This window comes from Schistocerca cancellata, chromosome 8 (genome assembly GCF_023864275.1).
Source record: "Schistocerca cancellata isolate TAMUIC-IGC-003103 chromosome 8, iqSchCanc2.1, whole genome shotgun sequence".
In the NCBI taxonomy this organism is placed as follows: Eukaryota; Metazoa; Arthropoda; class Insecta; order Orthoptera; family Acrididae; genus Schistocerca; species Schistocerca cancellata.
This window is the reverse complement of record NC_064633.1, coordinates 18,204,464-18,228,138: the sequence shown is the minus strand read 5'-3', so window position 1 is coordinate 18,228,138 and position 23,675 is coordinate 18,204,464. Positions and strand designations below refer to the sequence as shown.

The 23,675-nt window shown below is 40.4% G+C and overlaps 1 protein-coding gene across 2 annotated transcripts in view; it reads left to right on the top strand.

The window, feature by feature from the left end:
- Nucleotides 1-4,481: 4,481 nt before the first annotated feature.
- LOC126094605 (protein pygopus) overlaps nt 4,482-23,675 on the top strand; it is a 68,601-nt gene continuing 49,407 nt past the window's right edge. The window contains exons 1-5 of one of the 2 annotated variants that reach the window (XM_049909082.1): nt 4,482-4,784; nt 5,001-5,113; nt 5,204-5,323; nt 6,582-6,745; nt 19,064-20,055. In XM_049909082.1, coding sequence (XP_049765039.1) covers nt 5,076-5,113; nt 5,204-5,323; nt 6,582-6,745; nt 19,064-20,055 — 1,314 coding nt within the window. In that variant the 5' untranslated portion in view covers nt 4,482-4,784; nt 5,001-5,075. Of the gene's footprint in view, nt 4,895-5,000; nt 5,114-5,203; nt 5,324-6,581; nt 6,746-19,063; nt 20,056-23,675 lie in introns of both variants that reach the window. The other variant, XM_049909081.1, reaches the window with a different exon arrangement.

Sequence of the window (23,675 nt, the reverse complement as noted above, 5' to 3'; positions counted from 1 at the left end):
AACATTCCCCTTGCCATAGGCTCCTATAGCTAGGGCATGCAGGTCAGAGTCCATCGTATTTGTTGTGTGTGCACTGTGAAGCAGGAGTTCTGAAAATTATCTGATCTTCAAACTTATTTTACATCCAAATGAATATGGGTTTCTTTCACAACTTTATCGACTACATTCCTCTCTGTAACTCCAAGAAGCCAACAATGGGAACTGTGAAACACCCCATGTAGAGGGACCCACAGTTGATTAGATTCAGTTTTCGTTCCATTGACCCAAAAATAAGATGATTCTCTTGGGTGTAGAACATGTCAGAAAGAATAACAAAACATTTGAATACAATACTTACTATCTCTGTCATTTGTCAGGAGATTGTCAAAATAGGTGAATACACTGCAGTAAACTGGAATTGCTAATATTTACAGAATTAATACACTGTCAGAATGAAACATTATTATGTACTAATTATACATTTATCATACACAAAATACCTAATCTTGACTGTTACGACCAACTGCTGTCAAAACTGAAGTCTATTTTTATTTAAGCTGGTCTAACAGCTCCTGTAAAGATATTCATCTATAGAGTAGAAGGAGTTTCCTATCAAAAAGTCTTTCAAACTCTGTTTAAAATGCGCTTTATCTGAAACCAAGTTAGCTATAACCATCACTGTTAGTGCATAGATTTTCCAGTTTAAGTCTCTCATGAATACATTTTTATATGTATGGGAGGATGTATTATTGTAGAGCTGTATGACATGATACCTATAGTCCTTACTCTGTAATGTAGAAATAGCATTTAGTAGACAAGCAGTTTTACTCCAGAATATCACCCCATACGCTACACAGGACTGGAAGTGAACAAAGTATGTCATTCTAACATGTTTCGGGGGCAAACCTTCGAAATGATTCTCAGATTTTTTTTTTAATCTAAAACAAATAATTGTTAAATGTAACTCAACCACATACATAATATCTACTTGGAAATTCAGCTACAGAGTAGCAGTTGTCAAGTAGAAAACACTTCAGTTTGTTTGTGAAACTTCCATTGCCTGACTTTGATTCACAATGGAAGTGGTCAAATATTTTTATAGCTGCACACTTTGCTCCTTTCTGTGAAAGAGTAAGTTTAAGATGTGGATAATGGAGACTGTTTTTGGTCATAGTAATTATTTATGATGCTACTTTTCAAACAGTGCCTGCTTATTCGTAATGGATAAAATGTATTTTGTGGCTGCTATTAGTATGCCTAATTTTTTTAAACTGTTATCCAACGAAATCAGAGGATAGACACCTGGTATTTATTACCCTTACAGCACATTTCTGTGCAACAAAGATTACGAATGGAAATATGAAAAGTAACATAATTTTTTAAAGTTTTTATGATCGAAATATGCAATCATGTATAGAGTAAATGTTGCTGAGCCCAAATGTTTGACAAAAGAGGCTTATTTTCTGCCTGTCAATTGATATTTTTATTTCACACTGACTGGTTTTGGGCAATGTCACCCATCGGCAGGTCTGTTAAACAATAAAAATAAACTTCAATTGGATTTTAATCCAGTGTTCACACTAGGACAAAAAATTCTATCTAATCTTAATACAAAAAAATAAGCCTATTTTGTATAAATAAAGATTGTGGATAACTTCCCCGAAGCAAATGTGTCCAATTTTGATAAACCAAGTGTTTCAGAGTACCTATAATACATAATTTCCAAATTAAGTTCTGATTAATATGTTGCTGTTGTGGCCTTCAGTCCCAAGACTGGTATGATGCAACTCTGTCCTGTGCAAGCCTCTTCATCTCTGAATAACTACTGCAACTTACAGCCTTCTCAACCTCCTTACTGCATTCACCTCTCTGTGCCCTACTACAGTTCCCCCTCCCCCAATTCCTCCCAATACTAGATTGATAATTCCTTTATGTTTCAGAAGATTCCTACAACCGATCACTTCCTTTACTCAAATAATGCCAAAAATTTCTTTGTTCACCAGTTCCATTCAGTACCTCCTCATTGGTTATATGACCTACCCACCTGATCTTCAGCATTCTTCTGTAATACAACATTTCAAAAGCTTCTATTGTCTTTGTATCTGAACTGCTTATCATACACATTTTACTTCCTAACACTTAAATCTATACTTGATGCTAAGGAATTTCACCTCTTCAGAAATGCTTTTCTTTCCATTGTCAATCTATGTTTTATACCCTTACTACTTTGGCCATAATTAGTTATTCTGCTGGCCAAATAGCAAAGTTCATTTACACTCCACGCATAGCTACAGAAGCATTTACAGAGCACTTCTACTGAATCTGAATGCATTGCAATACGTTTCACGGCATAAGGTACGCCAATCATATATGATACATGAAGCAATGCCTTTTTTTGTTGTTTCAATGAATGTTAACTTCAAATGTTAATACCATTACAACTCATCTTCCCAGAGAACTGTAAACTGAAAATACAAACAATTAGAGAAATTAAAAGAAATGCATCATTGTCAGGTTTTTCTAAATTGAAAGGCTAGCTGTTTTCCTGATTAAAAATGCCTTGTACAAGAATGAAATAAGCTGTGGGATATTCTTAGATTTATCTAATGCGTTTGATTTAATCAGCCATGACTTATTGCTTATGAAACTAGAATTTTATGGGGTACAGGGCCTCGCCTTCAAATGGTTAAAGTCTTATATTTCTTATAGACAACAGAAAGTACAAACTGACATTTGCAGAAATGATGGTGTTTGCTGATGACACTAGCATTTTCATAAAAGGATACACCACGGATAATCTACAGCAGAGTGTCTCTAGGACAATAAATGAGACAGGAAAACGATTTAGAGATACTGCTTTGATCATAAATAAGGATAAAACGGTATTGACGAATTTCAGTAATATTAAAAGTAAAGTTAGATGAAGAGTAAAAGCAGATTTAGGGAACTATGTTATTGCACAAGCTCCATACATAAAATTCTTAGGTATATGGGGCGACGAGCACTTGAGATGGGAAAAGTATCTAGAAGTTTTGAGTAGAAAACTACATAAATGCTGCTATGTGCTAAGAATGCTTTGGGGCTACTGCAACACTGAATCATTGCTGTGTGCCTACTATGCTTATATGAACAGTATGCGTATGGTGTGATGATCTAGGGAAATACAGGTATGGCAAAACAAGCTTTCAAACCTCAAAAAAGAGCTATTAGAATAATGAAATAATTTAAAATAATGACTCTTCCTAGATTATACATATATGAATGTGTCTGCTTTCTGAAAACTCACCAGGAATTCTCAACATTAAATAATCAGGTTCATAACCATGAGACAAGGTTGAGACGAAGATGTTCCATACTCCGAGGAACGTAGGAGACGATGCGCGAGACCCACACTGCCTACTAGGCAAGGTCATAGCGGAGGTGGTTGACAAGAAGAGAGACGATTTTCACATAGACACCCAGAAAGGAGCACTCTACCAAAAAAGTGTAAGCTACCAGCCCAAAATACTTTTTAGTGCATTGCCTGCTACAATACAGAAAATTAAAGAATTTCATAAATTCAAGGTTTACTAACACATAATTTTTTATAACATTGAAGAATAAAATAACTGTATTTAGTATCCAAGTTTTGAAACAAATTAAATACAAGAAATTATATTGTAATTGTCGACACCCATACAATGTATATTGTTAACGGATGAATAAAGAGACTGATTCATTGAAGACGATGGTACCACTCATCCTGTCACATCAAAGTTCTATAACTCGTGTAACAAACAGTATATTCAACTTGTTGAGACAGGCAACTGACTTTAGCACCCATTTTCGATCTCCACTTTATATTTTCTGTTGTTTGAAGCGCCAATAAAAACCGTATTTCCGTCTATGATCACTGGCTTTTGATACGGATTGGACTATTCAAGAAGTGCGAAAAAAACGAAATCACAACAAAAGCCTTTTTTTCTTTTATCAGATATCTACCATTACAAGAATCATTCTTGGATTAATGAACATTGCCGTCCCATGCTCTTAACTTCTATTCTCCATTGATAAGCACCACATGCACCACCTTTTACGATTCATCATTCAGTTTTTTGTGTTAACCTTTCGTGCATATGTCCTAAGTTACACATTTTGATAGATTACTGTCGAGCTCGTAAGACGACCCAGAAAAAGCAACACATTCGAGACAAATGAATCATAGAATGGACTTCTACGTTACTACACTTTTGAGGTAATCTACTGGCATTGACGGCCGAAGACCCAGCTATAATACTTCCATTTTTAACATAAACGAACTATGTATCTAGCGTTCATCGTAGTTATGCTGACTGTATTCTGGCAACTTTATCCATAAATTCACGTACGCGATTAGCAATAACACCAGCAGTGACCCGCAACACTTCCGATTAAAGCTAAATTAAGCAAAGAGATTGAATACTGTCATTTCTGTTGTTCAGCAGAGGCGGTATGAAACATATCACTTCGGTCTGTGCAATCTCTCTGATTCGTGCCTGCCTGCCTGCTTGGAGAAAATAGACAATGGCGACAAGCAAGTGGCGTGTGTTTGGCTGTGGCAAAGTTTAAATAATCCTTTATGTCTGTTGCATCTTTGCGTTTTTACTTTCCTGTTGCCCCTATCATCTCACAACGATATCAAGGGACGCTATCACGGTTGAAACGAATGCAAGTTCTGTATAAGAACTTGTGAAGAGTAAAGGTATTTGTGTCCAAGCTACAGGCCCGCACCCGAAAAGTGACAAATGCAACTGATTGAGGCACAGTGTTGGAACTAAAATGTTAAAGTAAGTCAATCTTACTTATGTTGCCATTGTATTATAGACAATATGCTCCGTGTTGAAAGTGTTGAGGCAGTTTCATGTTTGCGTCAAGTTCGTGCAAGACAGATTGAAAGGTTAGGTGCTAGCGGACGTACGCTACTTCTACTTCATTCATGTCATGTTCAGTCAGTGGACGTTGCAGCAGTGTTTACATTGTAGCTCATAATCTTCTTGTTGCAGGATAACGTTTATTTATAATTTGAGAACAGACAGAGGAGGTTAAGGAATATCAGAGGGATGGTAAAGTGAAGGGACATGAGCCATAACATTGCAGGGATGGCGCCCTTTGTGAGGTATGACGAGCTATTGAATACTACTTATTTCTTAATTATTTTATTGCTGTCTTTAGAGAGGTTGCAGATTGTCACAACCAACTGTTTCAGCATGCCAAGGGGGAGGAACCACATGTATTTCCAGGGCCCTGGGGGAGAGCCTCAACACATTCAGCGAGGACCCTGTTTTCATGATGAAAGGAATGATAAACATCTGCCGAATGCATGTGGGTAAGTCACCAGTTGCTGTTGTACTCAAGTTTGTGTGTAATTCTGTTATCAACAATGGGACAGAATGGAAAATATAACTTTCATTTGTCGCTGGTACTACATTTTTTGTAGCTTTTGTACACTTCAAGACCTTGCCATTAAATGTAGAAAGGCAAGTAAATTAAAGAATGTTCACTACCCCAAAAAAATGTTTTCGTGGTAGTTGATACAGGATGATGTAAATATTGAGTTTGGTAGCAGCTAAGGAGTCAAAATAAGTTACTATCCCATCATATATTGGGAATCTCTGCAGTAAAAGAGTGAATATAATGGACTAGTGCATGAAGTGTTGCAGTAGTGAGGTGGTAGAGTATCAAAAAGGTAAAGAAGAGAAAGAAAACGTGTGGAATATCCTTTAGAAGGTTCTCATCTCAGATTTCTTGTGGAAGTGTGTTGTACTTATTTCGGAGCGCACCATAAATTTTGAACAATCCAAGGTTAGTAGCCATTTCAGTACTAAATTTGTTGTTTGTATATTTTAGTTATGTTTCAGCAATTCCATTATACAGAGGAAGAGTTCACATGAAGCCCATAAAATTGTATGGGGTACTAATTAATGTGCCTTCTAACTGTTTGTTAAACTTCTGTTTTAGGGGTATAGTTTGAGTGTGTGTTGATTAAGAAGTAAGTTGTATGCCATTTAGTTAATAGGAATGCAAATTTCAGATACAAATAAACTTTCTTTGCACTGCAACAATTGCTTAGTAAATATAGTTAAAATAATGAGCCCCACATAACAGTTCCTCCTTTAATAAGATAAATAAAATTGTAACTGGATATATTTCAGTAACTGAAGGAAAGTATATTTATTATTGTTTCATGGCTTGCCCAACCAAAATCATCACTATTCACTGCTCTATTAAGGCATTAATGTTCTACACTATTTCGTCAGTCATTCTCTTGTGGAATAAAATAGTTTCCATGCACTTCAATGTGTATAGAATATGTTTGTAGAAGTAAAAGTAACAAAATGTTATTCAAGACAGTGTTCAGCATTGAAAATTAGATGAGCTTGCATGTGTACTAGTTTTTGACTTTTAAAAATTTGTGTATGTACTGTATCATGGGTCTTTTGTCAGCTGAATAAAACACCTGTGATCATGTGTTCTAATATGTCATGGAACTTTTTTAGCTAGGAGTCAGGAGTGTTCTTAAGCATTAACTTGGTATGTGATGGTTTATGTTTTGTACTATTACCATTTGTATGAAAATTTTGCAGAATGCCACTTGGAGGACTTGGACCAGAATTCAAACCACCTGTGGTGGGAACTGTCCCTGATCCTCCACCTCCGAAAAAGAAGCGGCGATCATCAAACGCGAACACCACCCCTGTTGTACAGGCGCCTCCTCCAATGCAAGATCTCCTTCCACCACCTCTTACTGGTAATCAGACATAAATTTTAGATTTTTATAATTTCACATGTTTCTCAGTTACTGATATTGCACTGTTTTATTATTATTTTGAATGTAGCAGTTACAAACACTATGCAGTTGAACATAAAAAAAAATAACAGAAAGAATAGTATTTAATGCAATTTTCATAAAATAAACAGTTCAAGACTTCTTAATGAGTTAAATGACATAAACTTGGAAACAAATACAGTCACAAATGTGTTGATAAAATAAAAGTTCCCACCATTTGATCATGTGGCTTATGCCAATTGCTATGCATCACAAATGCGGTTTAACACTTTTATTTTCTGTGAAAACAAAATTGTGATCATTGTTGTCATGTTGGTATTATACTTTGCTGTAGAGTGCCTGTTATGTGCTCTACTGCCTATAAAATTGACCTGTCAATGCTTGAATGAATTCCTTGTTTTGAACATGGAATAATTTTAATTACTAATCAGATGTGCAGTTGCCAGGTGAGATGGCACCATGCACAAGATATGGGACTTCTATTGCCACACATTTAGTAGGAATAGTGTTCAAATCTTTGACTGGCTGTAGGTTCATTATGAGCTATGCCTCACTGTTGACATTGTGTTAGATTCTAACCCACATATTCAGTTTTCAGTCCCAGCACTAAGTGTGTGAAATAGTTGTCATGTCATGTGTATGGAAATGCAGCAGTGTTTATCTTTACTTGTCTGTGTTAATTAAGTGAAAATACATTGTAAATTGCTCATAGTCAATGGATGGACTTCATCTCCCCACAGTAGTACAAAGGATGATATATCATGATGGGACAGTGACAAAAATTTGGAGTTGCAAGCAGGCAGGACCAGGATATCTTTATGAAAGTGTCAGTTTACACATTTGTATTCTCTTTTGAGTATTCTTTCAGTGAGGCCTTCAATAATGGGATTACTCCCTCCTTATGACTTATTTCGTTTGCTGTGCCCCCTGTTTCTTCCAAGAATCTTCCCTCTTTATGCCAAAACAACGAATGTGCATTATAAATTTGTGATTCAGGCAACTGTGAATATTTCACAGAATCTTAAAAATCAACTACAGAAACTAAAGAAATCAGTTTCTGATTTATTGCTACCACAGGTGTTTGGAAATGAGATTTATAATCATACCTGCCTCTCCTTGGGGGGGAGGATGCAAGGAATTGTATATTTGTTCTTCTGGAATTGTACCAAGACATACAGATTTTGTGCGTACATACTGACCGAAAGTAAATCAATCATTTCAGGTGTCAGTTCAAATTTTATTGCTTAAAGATAAACAAGAGAAGCTATGAATCAAAGATAGTAACAACAATAAAACTGTAAACAAACTATGATGTTTCATGTAGTATGTCATGCACAGCTTCATCTCTCAACTGACTGCCGTAATATTCATGATATTTCTGCATAATCATCTCTTTTCAGGCATTATGAGTGGATCTGTAAGTTTTGTTGCTGCTGTTGAAGTTTTTTCTTGTTTACCTTGAAAACACACATTTACCAAACGGCATCCCTTTCTAACAAAGATTGTCACTAAATGCCCCTTCTTTTGTTTCATAGAATACTGAAAGAGATTTCAGGATTGCCAAGTGCTGGAAATCGGGGAATTTTGAACTTGTCAGGGAAATTCAGAAAAAAAACTGGAAAAATCTCATTTTTGTCTCAGTAGATGAAATGGTTTGTTTACTGAGATGTGATGCATCGCCGCTGGCTGCGCGCAGCTGAGATCATGCACCACTTCCCTATTCCCTCATTTGTACTGCTTCTCCCCTTTCTACCACTCCTCTCAGCTTGCAGTCAGTGCTGCCACTCTTTCCCCTAGCCTAGCAGCTGCCAGCAAGAGGCACTGAGGCATGAGGAGTGCTTTGTTTGTATCTGATTGTCACAAATTGTTGATTTGGCAGCCAGAGACAGTGGTTATGTGTGCATGAGTTGTGTCTGAGTGATTGTGTGAATGTGTATCTGTTCTCATTTTCTGACTAAGGCAATGGCTGAAAATTTAGTTGTGAGACTGCAGTTGTCTTTTCTACAAGCCTGTCTGTAGCTCAGTGATCACGTTTATGGTGAGTTGCTACCTATCCCCACTAGTATTGATTCTTCTGAGAGTTTTTGTGTAAGTTATCTATTGCATGGATTGATCAACTCGGTCTCATTTCATCAACATGCTGGCTCTTGACACATGAATATCTGACCATATGAGTGGATTATTGCAATGGGCCAAAACCGCATGCCATTTCTGCAGGTATCTCTAGCGGATTGGGCCTGTCGATCTGAAGCCCATCGTTTCCCACTAATGTGCAGGCCTTGCCCATTGGATCTAGTCTCACCGACCTACCTGCAGGCCGGGTCTTGTGTGTGGCATAATGCGGCAGATTTTCGTGGTTTATCCATGGACCTAGGACCCAGGTCCTCATTGGCAGGGCGGAGGCCACGGGCGATGGACTTCAGAAATTGCGACAGTGTGGCATTTTATAGACATCCTATTTATTGTAGTACATTTTTAAACTTCGAAAGTAGTTTTTATAATAGAAAGTCTGGACAATAAGAAGAAGAAAATTGTGGCAGTCGCTGTCAATTTGTGTGCTATATACCCATATATTTCTCGAAAGAAAACTCACACAATACTTGTAAGATAATAGAGATAACACAATGGATGATAACCAACAATAACGAACCAGCATTTTCTTGGTTGGTCTACACAACTCATTCCTGCCTTATCCACCTCTTTCAAGAGGCCTGCATTTTCCTGAGGTTATTTCTGAAATCAGTGAAGATATTTGAAATCTGTCTTGTGACCCCAAGGAAATGCATATTTTTGTCACCAGATGTGTTTCGTTTTATTGAAATAAAATAACATCAGTGGTCTTAATGAAACACACATACCATTGGGCTTGCTTTCCCTATCTAACAACAGTTCATTACAAAAGACATTGATGTTAGTACTTAAGATTTTTGCTCACACAGGGGAGAAATACAGAACTGCTTACACTTTTTTGTCAACTTAATGTTTTCATTTACCTTTGAGATCTCAACATTTGTCAGGGAAATAGGCTAAAACTTGCCTGGAAATCAGGGACTTTCACTTGGGGAAAGTTGTGGTAAACCTGGATTTCTTTCTTTGTGGAATTGCATTGGAATTTTGGAGACACCTTTCTGATAATTTTTAAAATTTAAAAAAATCTTTGTACGGCATAGCGTGGATGACGAAAGGACAAAGGTTCTTCTGAAAGTTCGAATGGTTAGCTCCAATCCTGCAGGGTGGTACGCTGGTACATACTGCTGTCTGAATTTCGCAGTGCCTAAAATACTGTCTCTTTCAATTTTGTTGTTTGTTTCCAGTATGTCATCTGAAGTATCATTTAAACTGACACTAATGGACTTGCTGTGAGAAGAGTTTTGTTACTTGCCTGGCTACAAGTATGTAGCAAGACATTACACTCGTGCTCACCTTTGGCTCTCTGATTCTTACTCAAAAACTTTAACTCTCTCTAATCCAATTTTTGTACTCGTGTTCTCCCCAACTCATTTATTTTATGCGGGTACTGATGTAAGGGATCACCGGTTATTACACTACTGTTTTAAGAAAACATAATGCAATGTGATGTCACTTCACAATCCCCCCCCCCCCCCCCCCTCCCCCACATTCTCCTTGATGTCAGACAATGAAGATCTTCCTCTCTTCTTTGAATTTGTATTTCTCACCTGGTCGACTAGCTGTCTGATTATATTTCCTTTACCGTAAAGATGAGTTTGTAGATGTTCTCCACATTCATATTTTCCTATTGAGCAAAGGAGATAACTGTTCACTATAGCATCTTCAGTCAGCCAAAATAATAATTTTTTCACCACTTATGATTGTCTTGTAAAACCAAAGCAGCAACAGTACTGATCAGCCATGTTGACTTCTCCCATAAACTGAGTGTATTCCAAAGCAACGGTGGCTTGTGTGTTCCAAAGTAACAGTGGCTTTCAGGAATTTCACAGGATATTTCTTCATCTACATTTATACTCCGCAAGCCACCCAACGGTGTGTGGCGGAGGGCACTTTACGTGCCACTGTCATTATCTCCCTTTCCTGTTCCAGTCGCGTATGGTTTGCGGGAAGAATGACTGTCTGAAAGCCTCTGTGCGCGCTCTAATCTCTCTAATTTTACATTCGTGATCTCCTCGGGAGGTATAAGTAGGGGGAAGCAATATATTCGATACCTCATCCAGAAACGCACCCTCTCGAAACCTGGCGAGCAAGCTACACCGCGATGCAGAGCGCCTCTCTTGCAGAGTCTGCCACTTGAGTTTGTTAAACATCTCCGTAACGCTATCACGGTTACCAAACAACCCTGTGACGAAACGTGCCGCTCTTCTTTGGATCTTCTCTATCTCCTCCGTCAACCCGATCTGGTACGGATCCCACACTGATGAGCAATACTCAAGTATAGGTCGAACGAGTGTTTTGTAAGCCACCTCCTTTGTTGATGGACTACATTTTCTAAGGACTCTCCCAATGAATCTCAACCTGGTACCCGCCTTACCAACAATTAATTTTATATGATCATTCCACTTCAAATCGTTCCGCACGCATACTCCCAGATATTTTACAGAAGTAACTGCTACCAGTGTTTGTTCCGCTATCATATAATCATACAATAAAGGATCCTTCTTTCTATGTATTCGCAATACATTACATTTGTCTATGTTAAGGGTCAGTTGCCACTCCCTGCACCAAGTGCCTATCCGCTGCAGATCTTCCTGCATTTCGCTACAATTTTCTAATGCTGCAACTTCTCTGTATACTACAGCATCATCCGCGAAAAGCCGCATGGAACTTCCGACACTATCTACTAGGTCATTTATATATATTGTGAAAAGCAATGGTCCCATAACACTCCCCTGTGGCACGCCAGAGGTTACTTTAACGTCTGTAGATGTCTCTCCATTGAGAACAACATGCTGTGTTCTGTTTGCTAAAAACTCTTCAATCCAGCCACACAGCTGGTCTGATATTCCGTAGGCTCTTACTTTGTTTATCAGGCGACAGTGCGGAACTGTATCGAACGCCTTCCGGAAGTCAAGGAAAATGGCATCTACCTGGGAGCCTGTATCTAATATTTTCTGGGTTTCATGAACAAATAAAGCGAGTTGGGTTTCACACGATCGCTGTTTCCGGAATCCATGTTGATTCCTACATAGTAGATTCTGAGTTTCCAAAAACGACATGATACTCGAGCAAAAGACATGTTCTAAAATTCTACAACAGATCGACGTCAGAGAGATAGGTCTATAGTTTTGCGCATCTGCTCGACGACCCTTCTTGAAGACTGGGACTACCTGTGCTCTTTTCCAATCATTTGGAACCTTCTGTTCCTCTAGAGACTTGCGGTACACGGCTGTTAGAAGGGGGGCAAGTTCTTTCGCGTACTCTGTGTAGAATCGAATTGGTATCCCGTCAGGTCCAGTGGACTTTCCTCTGTTGAGTGATTCCAGTTGCTTTTCTATTCCTTGGACACTTATTTCTATGTCAGCCATTTTTTCGTTGGTGCGAGGATTTAGAGAAGGAACTGCAGTGCGGTCTTCCTCTGTGAAACAGCTTTGGAAAAAGGTGTTTAGTATTTCAGCTTTACGCTTGTCATCTTCTGTTTCAATGCCATCATCATCCCGGAGTGTCTGGACATGATGTTTCGAGCCACTTACTGATTTAACGTAAGACCAGAACTTCCTAGGATTTTCTGTCAAGACGGTACCTAGTATTATACTTTCGAATTCACTGAACGCTTCACGCATAGCCCTCCTTATGCTAACTTTGACATCGTTTAGCTTCTGTTTGTCTGAGAGGTTTTGGCTGCGTTTAAACTTGGAGTGAAGCTCTCTTTGCTTTCGCAGTAGTTTCCTAACTTTGTTGTTGTACCACGGTGGGTTTTTCCCGTCCCTCACAGTTTTGCTCGGCACGTACCTGTCTAAAACGCATTTTACGATTGCCTTGAACTTTTTCCATAAACACTCAACATTGTCAGTGTCGGAACAGAAATTTTCGTTTTGATCTGTTAGGTAGTCTGAAATCTGCCTTCTATTACTCTTGCTAAACAGATAAACCTTCCTCCCTTTTTTTATATTCCTATTAACTTCCATATTCAGGGATGCTGCAACGGCCTTATGATCACTGATTCCCTGTTCTGCACTTACAGAGTCGAAAAGTTCGGGTCTGTTTGTTATCAGTAGGTCCAAGATGTTATCTCCACGAGTCGGTTCTCTGTTTAATTGCTCGAGGTAATTTTCGGATAGTGCACTCAGTATAATGTCACTCGATGCTCTGTCCCTACCACCCATCCTAAACATCTGAGTGTCCCAGTCTATATCTGGTAAATTGAAATCTCCACCTAAGACCATAACATGCTGAGAAAATTTATGTGAAATGTATTCCAAATTTTCTCTCAGTTGTTCTGCCACTAATGCTGCTGAGTCGGGGGGTCGGTAAAAGGAGCCAATTATTAACCTAGCTCGGTTGTTGAGTGTAACCTCCACCCATAATAATTCACAGGAACTATCCACTTCTACTTCACTACAGGATAAACTACTACTAACAGCGACGAACACTCCACCACCGGTTGCATGCAATCTATCCTTTCTAAACACCGTCTGTGCCTTTGTAAAAATTTCGGCAGAATTTATCTCTGGCTTCAGCCAGCTTTCTGTACCTATAACGATTTCAGCTTCGGTGCTTTCTATCAGCGCTTGAAGTTCCGGTACTTTACCAACGCAGCTTCGACAGTTTACAATTACAATACCGATAACCAGTGATCAGTTGGGTTTGAGGACCAAAGAATGTATTCAAAAATGTCACTAACCTCTTGTCACAGGATGAACGAGACGTAACTCATATTCAGAAAGTTTCGTCATCTTCAAAGAGCATCGGAAATGCTTCCTAGAAAGCATAGCTGTATCTGTTAGATGAAATTTCATTTTGTACTATTCCCCAGGAAGTTTAAGGATTGTGTAGAACCTGTCAGTAAAGATGTGACAACCAGGAACACCAGCACAAGCTAGCAATTGCTGTCCAAATGAACCACTGTTTGGGTTGCAAAAGATAAATGAAGACAGATTGGACTTCCTGTAGTTGTCGTTCCATAATGTGGAATATGAGAAAAATGTAACAGTTTGCTGAATCGCACAGCCAGAAAACTCCTAAACCCCGCATCTTAGATGTCCTTGGATTGTAGCACTTGAATTGGATACTCCCTTTGAATACTATAGCCAAATTCCTTTTTGGTGCATAAAGTTCTTTGCATTTACTGTTAATGTACTCACTAATGTTCTTCACCTTGCTCCCTCTTATATGTTGGCACCCCGGAGCTGTGACAGGTGGAACTAAATGCAACATCCAAAATATTTGGGGACGGGGATTGGAAATGGAGACAAGAGGGAACATGGTTGAAATATGGAGTTTGTTCTTGCTAGTCTCCTGTAAAATAACTAATTAACTTTGCATTCAAATTCATGGCTATGTCCAGTATTACATATAGGAAAGCCTTCAGTTCTTCTAATGAAACATCCCTCTATGATTGCCAGATTGAATGTTTTGTAAGTGGAGTAACTTTGTGTCCTTTCTTTAGCATACATGTTTGTAGCATGCATAATTTCACTAAGATTGTCAATGAAGTAGAGTTGGAAATATGCAAGTTTGGATTTTGGTTGAATGCCATGATGGATGGTGAAAACTTGCTGTGTGACAGAAAAAGGAAATTTTACGAGATCAGCATCTCTATCATGATAAACCTTCCCACATACAGGTTGTCTCTCTCAATCAATTTACATTCTGTCTGTAGATTCTGATCCACTAGAGCTTACATCACTGCACACGGCAGAAGTTTCTCCCAGATCATTTCATCACTAAATTCTCCTTAGTACTCAGTATCTTCCAGAAGCCACTTGCCAATGTCATCACTTACATGTTTTCAGTTGGCTTTTACCTTACCATAAACATGTGAATGCAGCACACTTTGAGTTGTCAGATCTTTGTACTAAGTGGTGCCATGCGTCTTGTGAATTCCAACAAGGGAGTAGAGTGAGGCACAATAACGGAAATGTCTGACATCATTTAACATGTCGGACATAGTCCAACAGTGGATCTGAAAGGATTAATGTACTGCTGCATAAACTAAGTTGACACTCGGCACAGTGGCTGTTGGGAGTGACTGTAAAGGCAGTTCCCATTTACAGTCAATCCCAACAGCCACCCACCGAGTGTCAACTTAGTTTGTGTGCACTATAGCTGAATGTCCATATTTAACTGCCATTTGTTAATTTTGAAATAATTCCTGTAAATAATTTAGGAATAAAGATTACAGCTACTGAATAGTAAGGGTGTTGAGACTTCAATGGGCACACAAAGAAGACTGAAATTGTACTAGCTTTCACATGAATCCTTTTTCAAGCTAGAGCATGCACCTGTCTACACAATTTTTCCCCCCTACCCTACTCAAAACCTAGTACAGTTACGTTGAGCCAGCCACTCCACATCATTGTTGTCATGTGCTGCACAGTCACTGGTGCTGTTGCCTATGTGTTGCATAACTGTCTCGTGCATCTGCTGCATGCCTCGGAGCCATCAACCATCCTTCTCCAACCCTCACTCCCTGCTCCCCGCCACCTCCTATCTTTCTCCTCTCTCCCACTCTGCCAGAACCCCCCCCCCCCCCCCCCACGCACACACACGAGAGAGGGAGAGAGAGAGAGAGGGGGGGGAGGGAGGGGGGAATTTGCCCATAAGCTAATGAAGTTTTCAGCCTTATTTATGTGTATGTGCTGTCAGGGACTCAATTCATCTTCTCTCAGTCTGTCAGACCTTGCCATTACTGTATTTCAATATTTCTACACGTTTCTTCATCTTAAGTAATGTTCCAGAATTCTTTAATGATTTCCATTTGATCATACTAAGAGTCACCAGTGACTAATATCTACAGCGATACTCCACAAGCCACCGTACAGTGCTTTGCTGAGGGTACCTTGTATCATTACTAGTCATTTCCTTTCCTGTTCCACTGGGGAATAGAGCAAGGGGAAAATGACTATTTGCCTCCATATGAGCCCTAATCTCTCGCATCTTATCTTTGGGGGTCTACGAGCAATGTATGTTGTTGGCAGTAGAATCATGTGGCAGTCAGCTTCAGATGCTGGTTCTCAAAATTTTCTCAGTAGTGTTTCTCAAAAAGAACATCTCCTTTTCCCCTGAAGCACATTCGTAACATGTTTTTTCAAACCTACCGTAACAAATCTAGTGGCCCGCCTCTGTATTGCTTCAATGTCTTCTTTCAGTCTGACCTGGTATGGATCCCAAACATTCGAGCGGTACTCAGAATAGTTCGCACCAGTGTCCTATATGCAGTCCCCTTTACAGGTGAACCGCTCTTTTCTAAAATTCTCCCAAAAAACCGAAGTCAACCATTCCGCTTCCCTACCACAGTTCTCAGATGCTTGTTCCATTTCATATTGTTTTGCTACGTCACATTCAGATATTTAAAAGACTTGACTACACCAAGCAGGACACTAGTAATACTGTATCTGAACTTTACAGGTTTGCTCTTCCATCTAATCTGCATTAACTTACTTTTTCCACGTTTAGAGTTAGCTGTCATTCATCAAGCCAACTAGAAATTTTGTCTAAGTTGTCTTGTATCTTCCTACAGTACCTCAACTTCAACATCTTAACCAGACACCACAGAATCATCAGCAAACAACTGAACTGTAGATTGTTGCCCACACTGTCTGCAAATAATTTGTGTATATGGGGAACAACAGTGGTCCTATCACACTTCCCTGGGGCACTTCTGCCCATACACTTAACTTTGATGAACACTCACCGTTGAGGACAACTTATGGGTTCTATTAATTATGAAGTCTTTGAACCACTCGCATATCTGTGAGCTTATGCCACATTCTCATACCTTCCTTAACAGCTATCAATGGGGCACTGTGTCAGGTGCTTTCTGGAAATCTAGAAGTATGAAATCTTCCTGTTGCCCTTCATCCATAGTTCACAGTATATTTTGTGAGAAAAGGACAAGCTAAGTTTTTCATGAATGAAGCTTTCTAAAACCACGCTGACTCATGGACATAAATGTGTCTGTCTCAAGAAAGTTTAATATATTTGAACTGAGAATATGTTCAAGGATTGTGCAGCAAACAAAAGTTTGGGATATTGGTCTGTAATTCTGTGAGTCCTTTCTTTTACCATTGTTATATACTGGAGTCACCTTGTTTTTTTTTTTTCCCCAGGTGGAACACTAGCCATTTGCGTGTTGTCAGTGACTCTTCTCCTAACTTTTGCATTCTGTCAGTTCTTGCTATTACCATGTATTAGGTATAGCATGTGAATCTTTGTCTTGTGAAAGTTGTAAATAACTGACGTATGAAGGTCTCCTCTTTAGGAGCTTCTTTTCAAAAATGTCAGTTGAGAATTTTAACACACACACACACACACACACACACACACACACACACACACACATCCATCCATCCATCCATCCATCCACTCATACAGACACAAGCGTGTGCACACACACACATATATCCATCCACTCATACATATACAGACACAAGCAGACATATGTCTGCTTGTGTTTGTATATGAGTGGATGGAGATGTGTGTGTGTGTGTGTGTGTGTGTGTGTGTGTGTGTGTGTGTGTGTGTGTGTGCGTGCGTGCGCGTGCGCGAGTGTATACCTTTCCTTTTTTCCCCCTAAGGTAAGTCTTTCTGCTCCCGGGATTGGAATGACTCCTTACCCTCTCCCTTAAAACCCACATCCTTTCGCCTTTCCATCTCCTTCCCTCTTTCCTGACGAAGCAACCGTTGGTTGCAAAAGCTTGAAATTTTGTGTGTGTGTTTGTGTGTTTTTTTAATTGTGTCTATCTACCAGCGCTTTCCCGTTTGGCAAGTCATAGAATCTTTGTTTTTAATATATAATTCCAATGTTAGTTTGTTATTATTTCTCTTGATATTGAACCAAAGCATCATTACGTTGTAGGCTTTACCAGTGTGTGTGTGTGTGTGTGTGTGTGTGTGTGTGTGTGTGTGTGTGTGTGGGGAGGGGGGGGTGGAATACATCTAATAGAGGGAGTATTGTTTATTCTCTGTATCCTCTAGTCCATTTTTTTTAAGGCTATGGAGGCATCTAAAATCATTTGTCACAACATTTTTTTTTTTGCCCCTTATTTGTATTGTTATTCCAGGCCAATCTTCTTGAACCTGTACCTCTTTCCTCCCTTAGGACTGAGCTAATTGGTCAAAAACTTCCTTGATAGGCGGCGGGCATTGTGCATGTATAATCAGTTATGTAATCATCAGAATGAGTGAATATAGACTGATTTTTATGATATTATGAAACAAAAAGAAGGTAATAATTTTCTTCAAAAAAATTTGTGCCTGTAATATGGTAATGATAACTGTTTTCCAGAATAAAAGTAACTATGGGTGTGATATCAGATGCTTCATGGAATAATAATTTGCAAACTGTGTACAACAAAGACTTTGAATATGTTATTCAATTCCATTTATGTGTAATGTTATTTCTGTGAAGATTTTGTGTATATGGTGAACTCTAGTTATTAATAGAATCTGGTTGCATACATGGTAGCATACGAAATATTTAAAAATTGTGACAATTTGGCAATCTGATGGATGTGCATTGCAGAAATAAATTGCACGACCGCAATGGGTTTGGGATGGCAGTATCCAGATTGTTCCATGTTCGCTCCGTTCATATGATAGTGGGCAAAAACAGTTCAGGTCTGGGCAATTTTACAATAAGCTTGATGGATGATCGGACCTTGTTAATGAACATTGCAGACGATGATGTAAATGGCCACTGTTTTGTGCCATTTTGGCACTAAAGTTTTTGTAAACTTCCCTGGAGGTTTTGACAGAACACTTCCAGTCTTAAACTCTTGACCAAACAGTTCAGTACATACTGTATGAATTGTGCTTCTCACAACACTTGACAGTGAACACATACTGTTTTAGCATGAGTACCATCTTCTGTTTCATTCAATTGGCTATTTAACGCATATGCTCCTTCCAACCACTCAAATATATTAAAGTAGAAGAGTGAAAGGTATGTGCTAAGGTCTCATCAGGGTGGCTCCAGAAAATAGTAGGTAGTTGCCGACATTGTGTTGATCAGTGAAGATACAACAATTTGTTTCTAAAGATGTATATCATGTTAAAATTTCGTGTATTTGTCCCAAACTCTTTATCATAGTATGAATATATGTTTATATTGCCTTGATTTACAGATCAAAATATTGTGTTTTACAGGTTATGGTGATACCATTGTGGCGTCCAATCCTTTCGATGACACTCCACCCCAGATGTCGTCGATGAGCATGAGTCACAGCCATCACGTCCACATGAATCATCACCACCACCACCATCACATGGGTGGTCCTCCTATGGGAGGCATGAGTCCCATGGGCAACATGGGTGGGCCACCTATGGGCAGCAGTAGTCACATGAGTGGCCCACCGATGAACAACATGGGCAGCCACACCATGGGAGGACCCATCAGCAGTGGCCAGATGGGAGGTCCACCCATGAGCAGTGGTCCTCCGATGGGCAGTCCTATGAACAGCTGTCCTCCTATGGGAAGCCCCCTGAACAGCGGAAGTATGGGTGGTCCCATGAGTACGAGTGGTCCTATTGGTAGTCCAATGAACAACATGGGTAGCACAATGATGAGTGGAAGTTCAATGGGCAGTCCAATGGGTGGCCCAATGGGAAGCCCAATGAGTGGTATGGGTGGTCCTACAATGAACAGTAGTCATATGAATAATGGTCCAATGGGTGGACCATTGAACAGCAGTCACTTAGGAGGTCCTTCCATGAACAACATGGGTGGTCCAATAGGTGGTCCACCAATGAACAGTAGTCCGTTAAGTGGTCCTCCAATGAACAGTAGTCCCATGGGTGGCCCAGCAATGAGCAATAGTCCTATGGGGGGACCTCCAATGAACAATGGACCAATGGGTGGCCCGTCCATGAACAGTTTGTGTGGTCCGCCAATGAACAGTGGTCATATGGGAGGTGGCATGAACGTCACACCGATGAACAACATGGGCTCAATGAGTCCTATGAATCATCACCATTCTCCGCACCCTCATCCTATGGGAAACATGGGACCTATGGGTGCTATGAGTGGTAACATGGCTCCTAACATGCATCCCATGGGGATGCATGGACCATCACATCCACCGCATGGCTTCCCTGGACCTGGTATGGGGCCAAAGCCTATGCCAGTCTCAGCGGGAAAGGTAAGTACAGAGATATCTAAATTTTATTGTAATTAAATGGATATTTTAATTGTGTTTTTCATTTTGATCTGTTGTTCTTTCTTAATAATGCTTGGCGCAGGTTTATTCTGTCTAAATGGACTACAGAGGTTTTGTGTGTGTGTGTGTGTGTGTGTGTGTGTGTGTGTGTGTGTGCGGATTTAACAACATGCGAGTTATTTAGATTGTAGGTATTTATTTATTCATTCATCTATTTTTTCCCCCCTCCAAACTTGAGAAGGAACGGAGTGCTATACTTGTATAAATATTACAGTTAGGAAATCTCACTCTTTCACAGAGTGCGATTCAAATATTTGTAAAAGTAATTTCCAAGGCTAGTTTTAGAAAAAAATGTGAGCTACTGGCAGACTGAATTACTGAACCAGTCTGTGAACCTTGGGCAGGTGACAGTTTTTTGTTCGGGAAAACCTGGGGTGAGGCCAGTTCTGTATCCAACGGACATTACTTGGATGACAGGAGTAGACTCCTGGCTGAACACAGGTATCCACTTGTCAAAATGTGTGTTCATGTATTTGGAGCTTTTTACTTAGTTATAAATAATGTGGTCTTGTATAGAGCTAAAAAAATCAGATAATGATAAAACTTGGTACAAGATGTGCCATATGAAAAGTGTCCAAATAATTTCTTGCTGCAGTAACATGTTTTTCTCTTAAATGACATAGAAATGCTTAAAAGGGCATCTCCACAACTTCTGATATCCATTATTTTCTTAGGAAGGTCTGGAAGAGTAGAGTTTTCCCGTTACCTTAATGTCTGTCACAGATGTATTATTTCCCACATTGTCTTCCCTGGTTTAAAATTTTTTAAACCATTGTGTGACTTACATTTACTGTTGGGACTTGTTCCTTAGCTTCTTCAGAAAGCAGTGCATATGACTGTATTTCTAGTCTTTAGTTAAATTTGTCCATAGAAAGACATTCTCCTTTTGTTTAGTTCACACTGAATGGTAAAATTGATGCAGCCAGGATTAGAGGTTATTGTGATGCTATTTCAGTGATTACCAAATCGAGTAAAACTTACAAGGAACTTAGCAGGATGAGCCCACTTGTCTTATAATGTTGCTTTCCCTCTAACCTTGATGTATGCCCCCATTCAGTTGGAAAAAGCACCGTAAAGTTTTTGCATCATCCCCTGAGGCAAGGTGGCCCACAAATTTTGTAACAGGTCCTTGATATACTGGACCGAGTTGACGTCAGAGCAGGTACCGCATGTATTACATTGGGGCCAAATCTGGGTTTCTTTTTGGCCACAGGAATACATCAACAGTTCATAGACATATGTCATGTAGAAGGATGTTGTCCTGTAGTAAACTGACATTTCAATACAATCACATGAGAGGTAACACAAGATGTAGGATGTCTGTGACGTACAGTTGTGCCATCAGAGTTCCCTCACTTATCATCATCCTCCACCACGCTGTGATGCCAGGAGTAACATTGCTATGTCTCTCCAATTCATTGAAAGAATGGGATGTCTTTGCTGATTGCCACCATGTTCACTGACTAGAGCCGTCCTCAGTAGTGCAGTACTACTATTCATTACTGATCACAATGCGATGTTATTTGTCATGAGTCCACAGGCGGGAACAAGTTATTATGTGTTTGGTGAATAATAACTCTGTCTGGTGTGGTTAGACTGTGTTGATCAGAACCTTGACAAGTATAATGCCCTTGTGATCCCATCTAACATCAGTACACTGTTGCAGCCAAGTGCCCCACAAATCTGGATATTGCATGATTCGACCAGCCAACCAAATGGACTCATACAATGACAGTCACTGGCTGATAACACTGTCTCACATGAGTATGAGGTATCTGCGTGCCCTTCACAGTGATCACTCAATATCTAGTGCTGCTCATGCCCCTGTAGACAAACAGCAGTCCCGGGTGTTAGAATAGGCCCGAGGTATTCCTGCCTGTTGTAAGAGGTGACTAAAAGGAGTCCCACATGTATCAGCCTTTATGTGATGCTCCCCTGTTGGGTTTGACCTCCATTTTTCAAAATTTTCCCGAAGAGCGAGCCAATTGGGGAAGGGCGCTTTACATGGTGCACAGTGTCCATCATGCTTCTTCGGCATGGATCTGCACTTCCACTCATTCTCCAGCTGTTGGGCGTTGTCGCCCTCCTGGGTGCATTTTCCTCCATCCTCTGTACAGTATCGCTTTCTGCGCTGTTCATGATAATAGACTTCTTAGCTTGTTTGCGCCTGATATCCAGCACGTTAGTCAAGTCTGTTGTGGTGGGGCCACCATATACCCTGTTGGTTGTAGCCCGCTGGCCACACACGGATCTGCTCTACTGATGCCTGCGCCATTAACTCCCCATGTATGCTAAGGAGTAGACGCCCATCACCCTGTGGCATCGGGAATCCCAGCAATGGCCGTCCTGTTAGGTGGCCTTTGCTGCGGCTGGGTGGCGCCTATGGGGAGGGCCCCTGGTCGGAGTGGGTGGCATCAGGGCGGATGACACGCCATGAAGTGTTGTATGTCATCTCTTGCTGGTGGTCAAACACCAGCAGTCTCTAAGTGGTCTAGTTCTAACTTCAATGCTAAGAAATACGACTCCAAATTGTCCACCCCCACCCCACCCCCGGCCGCACCATGGGAGGAACGCCAGGCTAAGAATGGCAGCGAAGCTTATTCACCCCGATACCTTGTATGTATGAGAGTTGATGGGGAATCTTTCTTGTCAATGAAATCTCAGTTTTTTGTGGATCATTTAGAGGACAAGTTTGGGAAGGAGGAGGGGTTGTCCAAAATGCAGTTAGGGTCGGTCTACATCAAAACAGCATCCACTGCCCAGTCATGGGCACTACTTGCCTGTGACAAGCTGGAGGATGTTTCTGTTTCCATCACTTGCAATTAGAGCTTAAATACGGTCCAGGGTATCATATTTCACAGGGACCTTCTTTTGCAGTCTGACGATAAGCTGTGCGCCAATTTAGAGCGGCGAGGTGTCCATTTCATTCGGCGCGTCCACTGGGGCCCGACAGATAATCAGGTTGCCACCGGTGCCTTCATCTTGGCCTTTGAGGGTGACACATTACCCAAGAAGGTCAAGGTGATGGTCTACCTCTGTGACGTAAAGCCATATATCCCTCCCCCGATGTTGTGCTTTAAGTGCTGGTAGTTTGGCCATATGTCTTCCAGCTGTACTTCCAGCATCACTTGTTGGCATTGTGGACGTCCTTCACATCCTAATACTCCCTGTGCCCCACCTTCCATCTGTGTCAACTGCGAAGAGCACCATTTGCCTTGCTCGCCATACTGCAGGAGTCTCCAGAAAGAAAGAAAAATAATGGCATACAAGATGCTGGACTGACTGACCTACACTGAGGCTAAGAGAAAATATGAGAGGCTACATCATGTGCGTATGATGTCAACCTACGCCGGCACTACGACAATGGTTCTACCATCTTCCATTCCACTAGGAACAGTTGGCTCTCAGAGCCGTCAGTTTCCTTGATGGTGGGGGACAGTTCTCTCCCTGTTGCTCCTGCACGACCTTCTCCAGGAGCAACCCCCTCACCCACCCACCCACACAACCATCATGGATGTCAGTCCCCACTTCTCAGCTGGAGA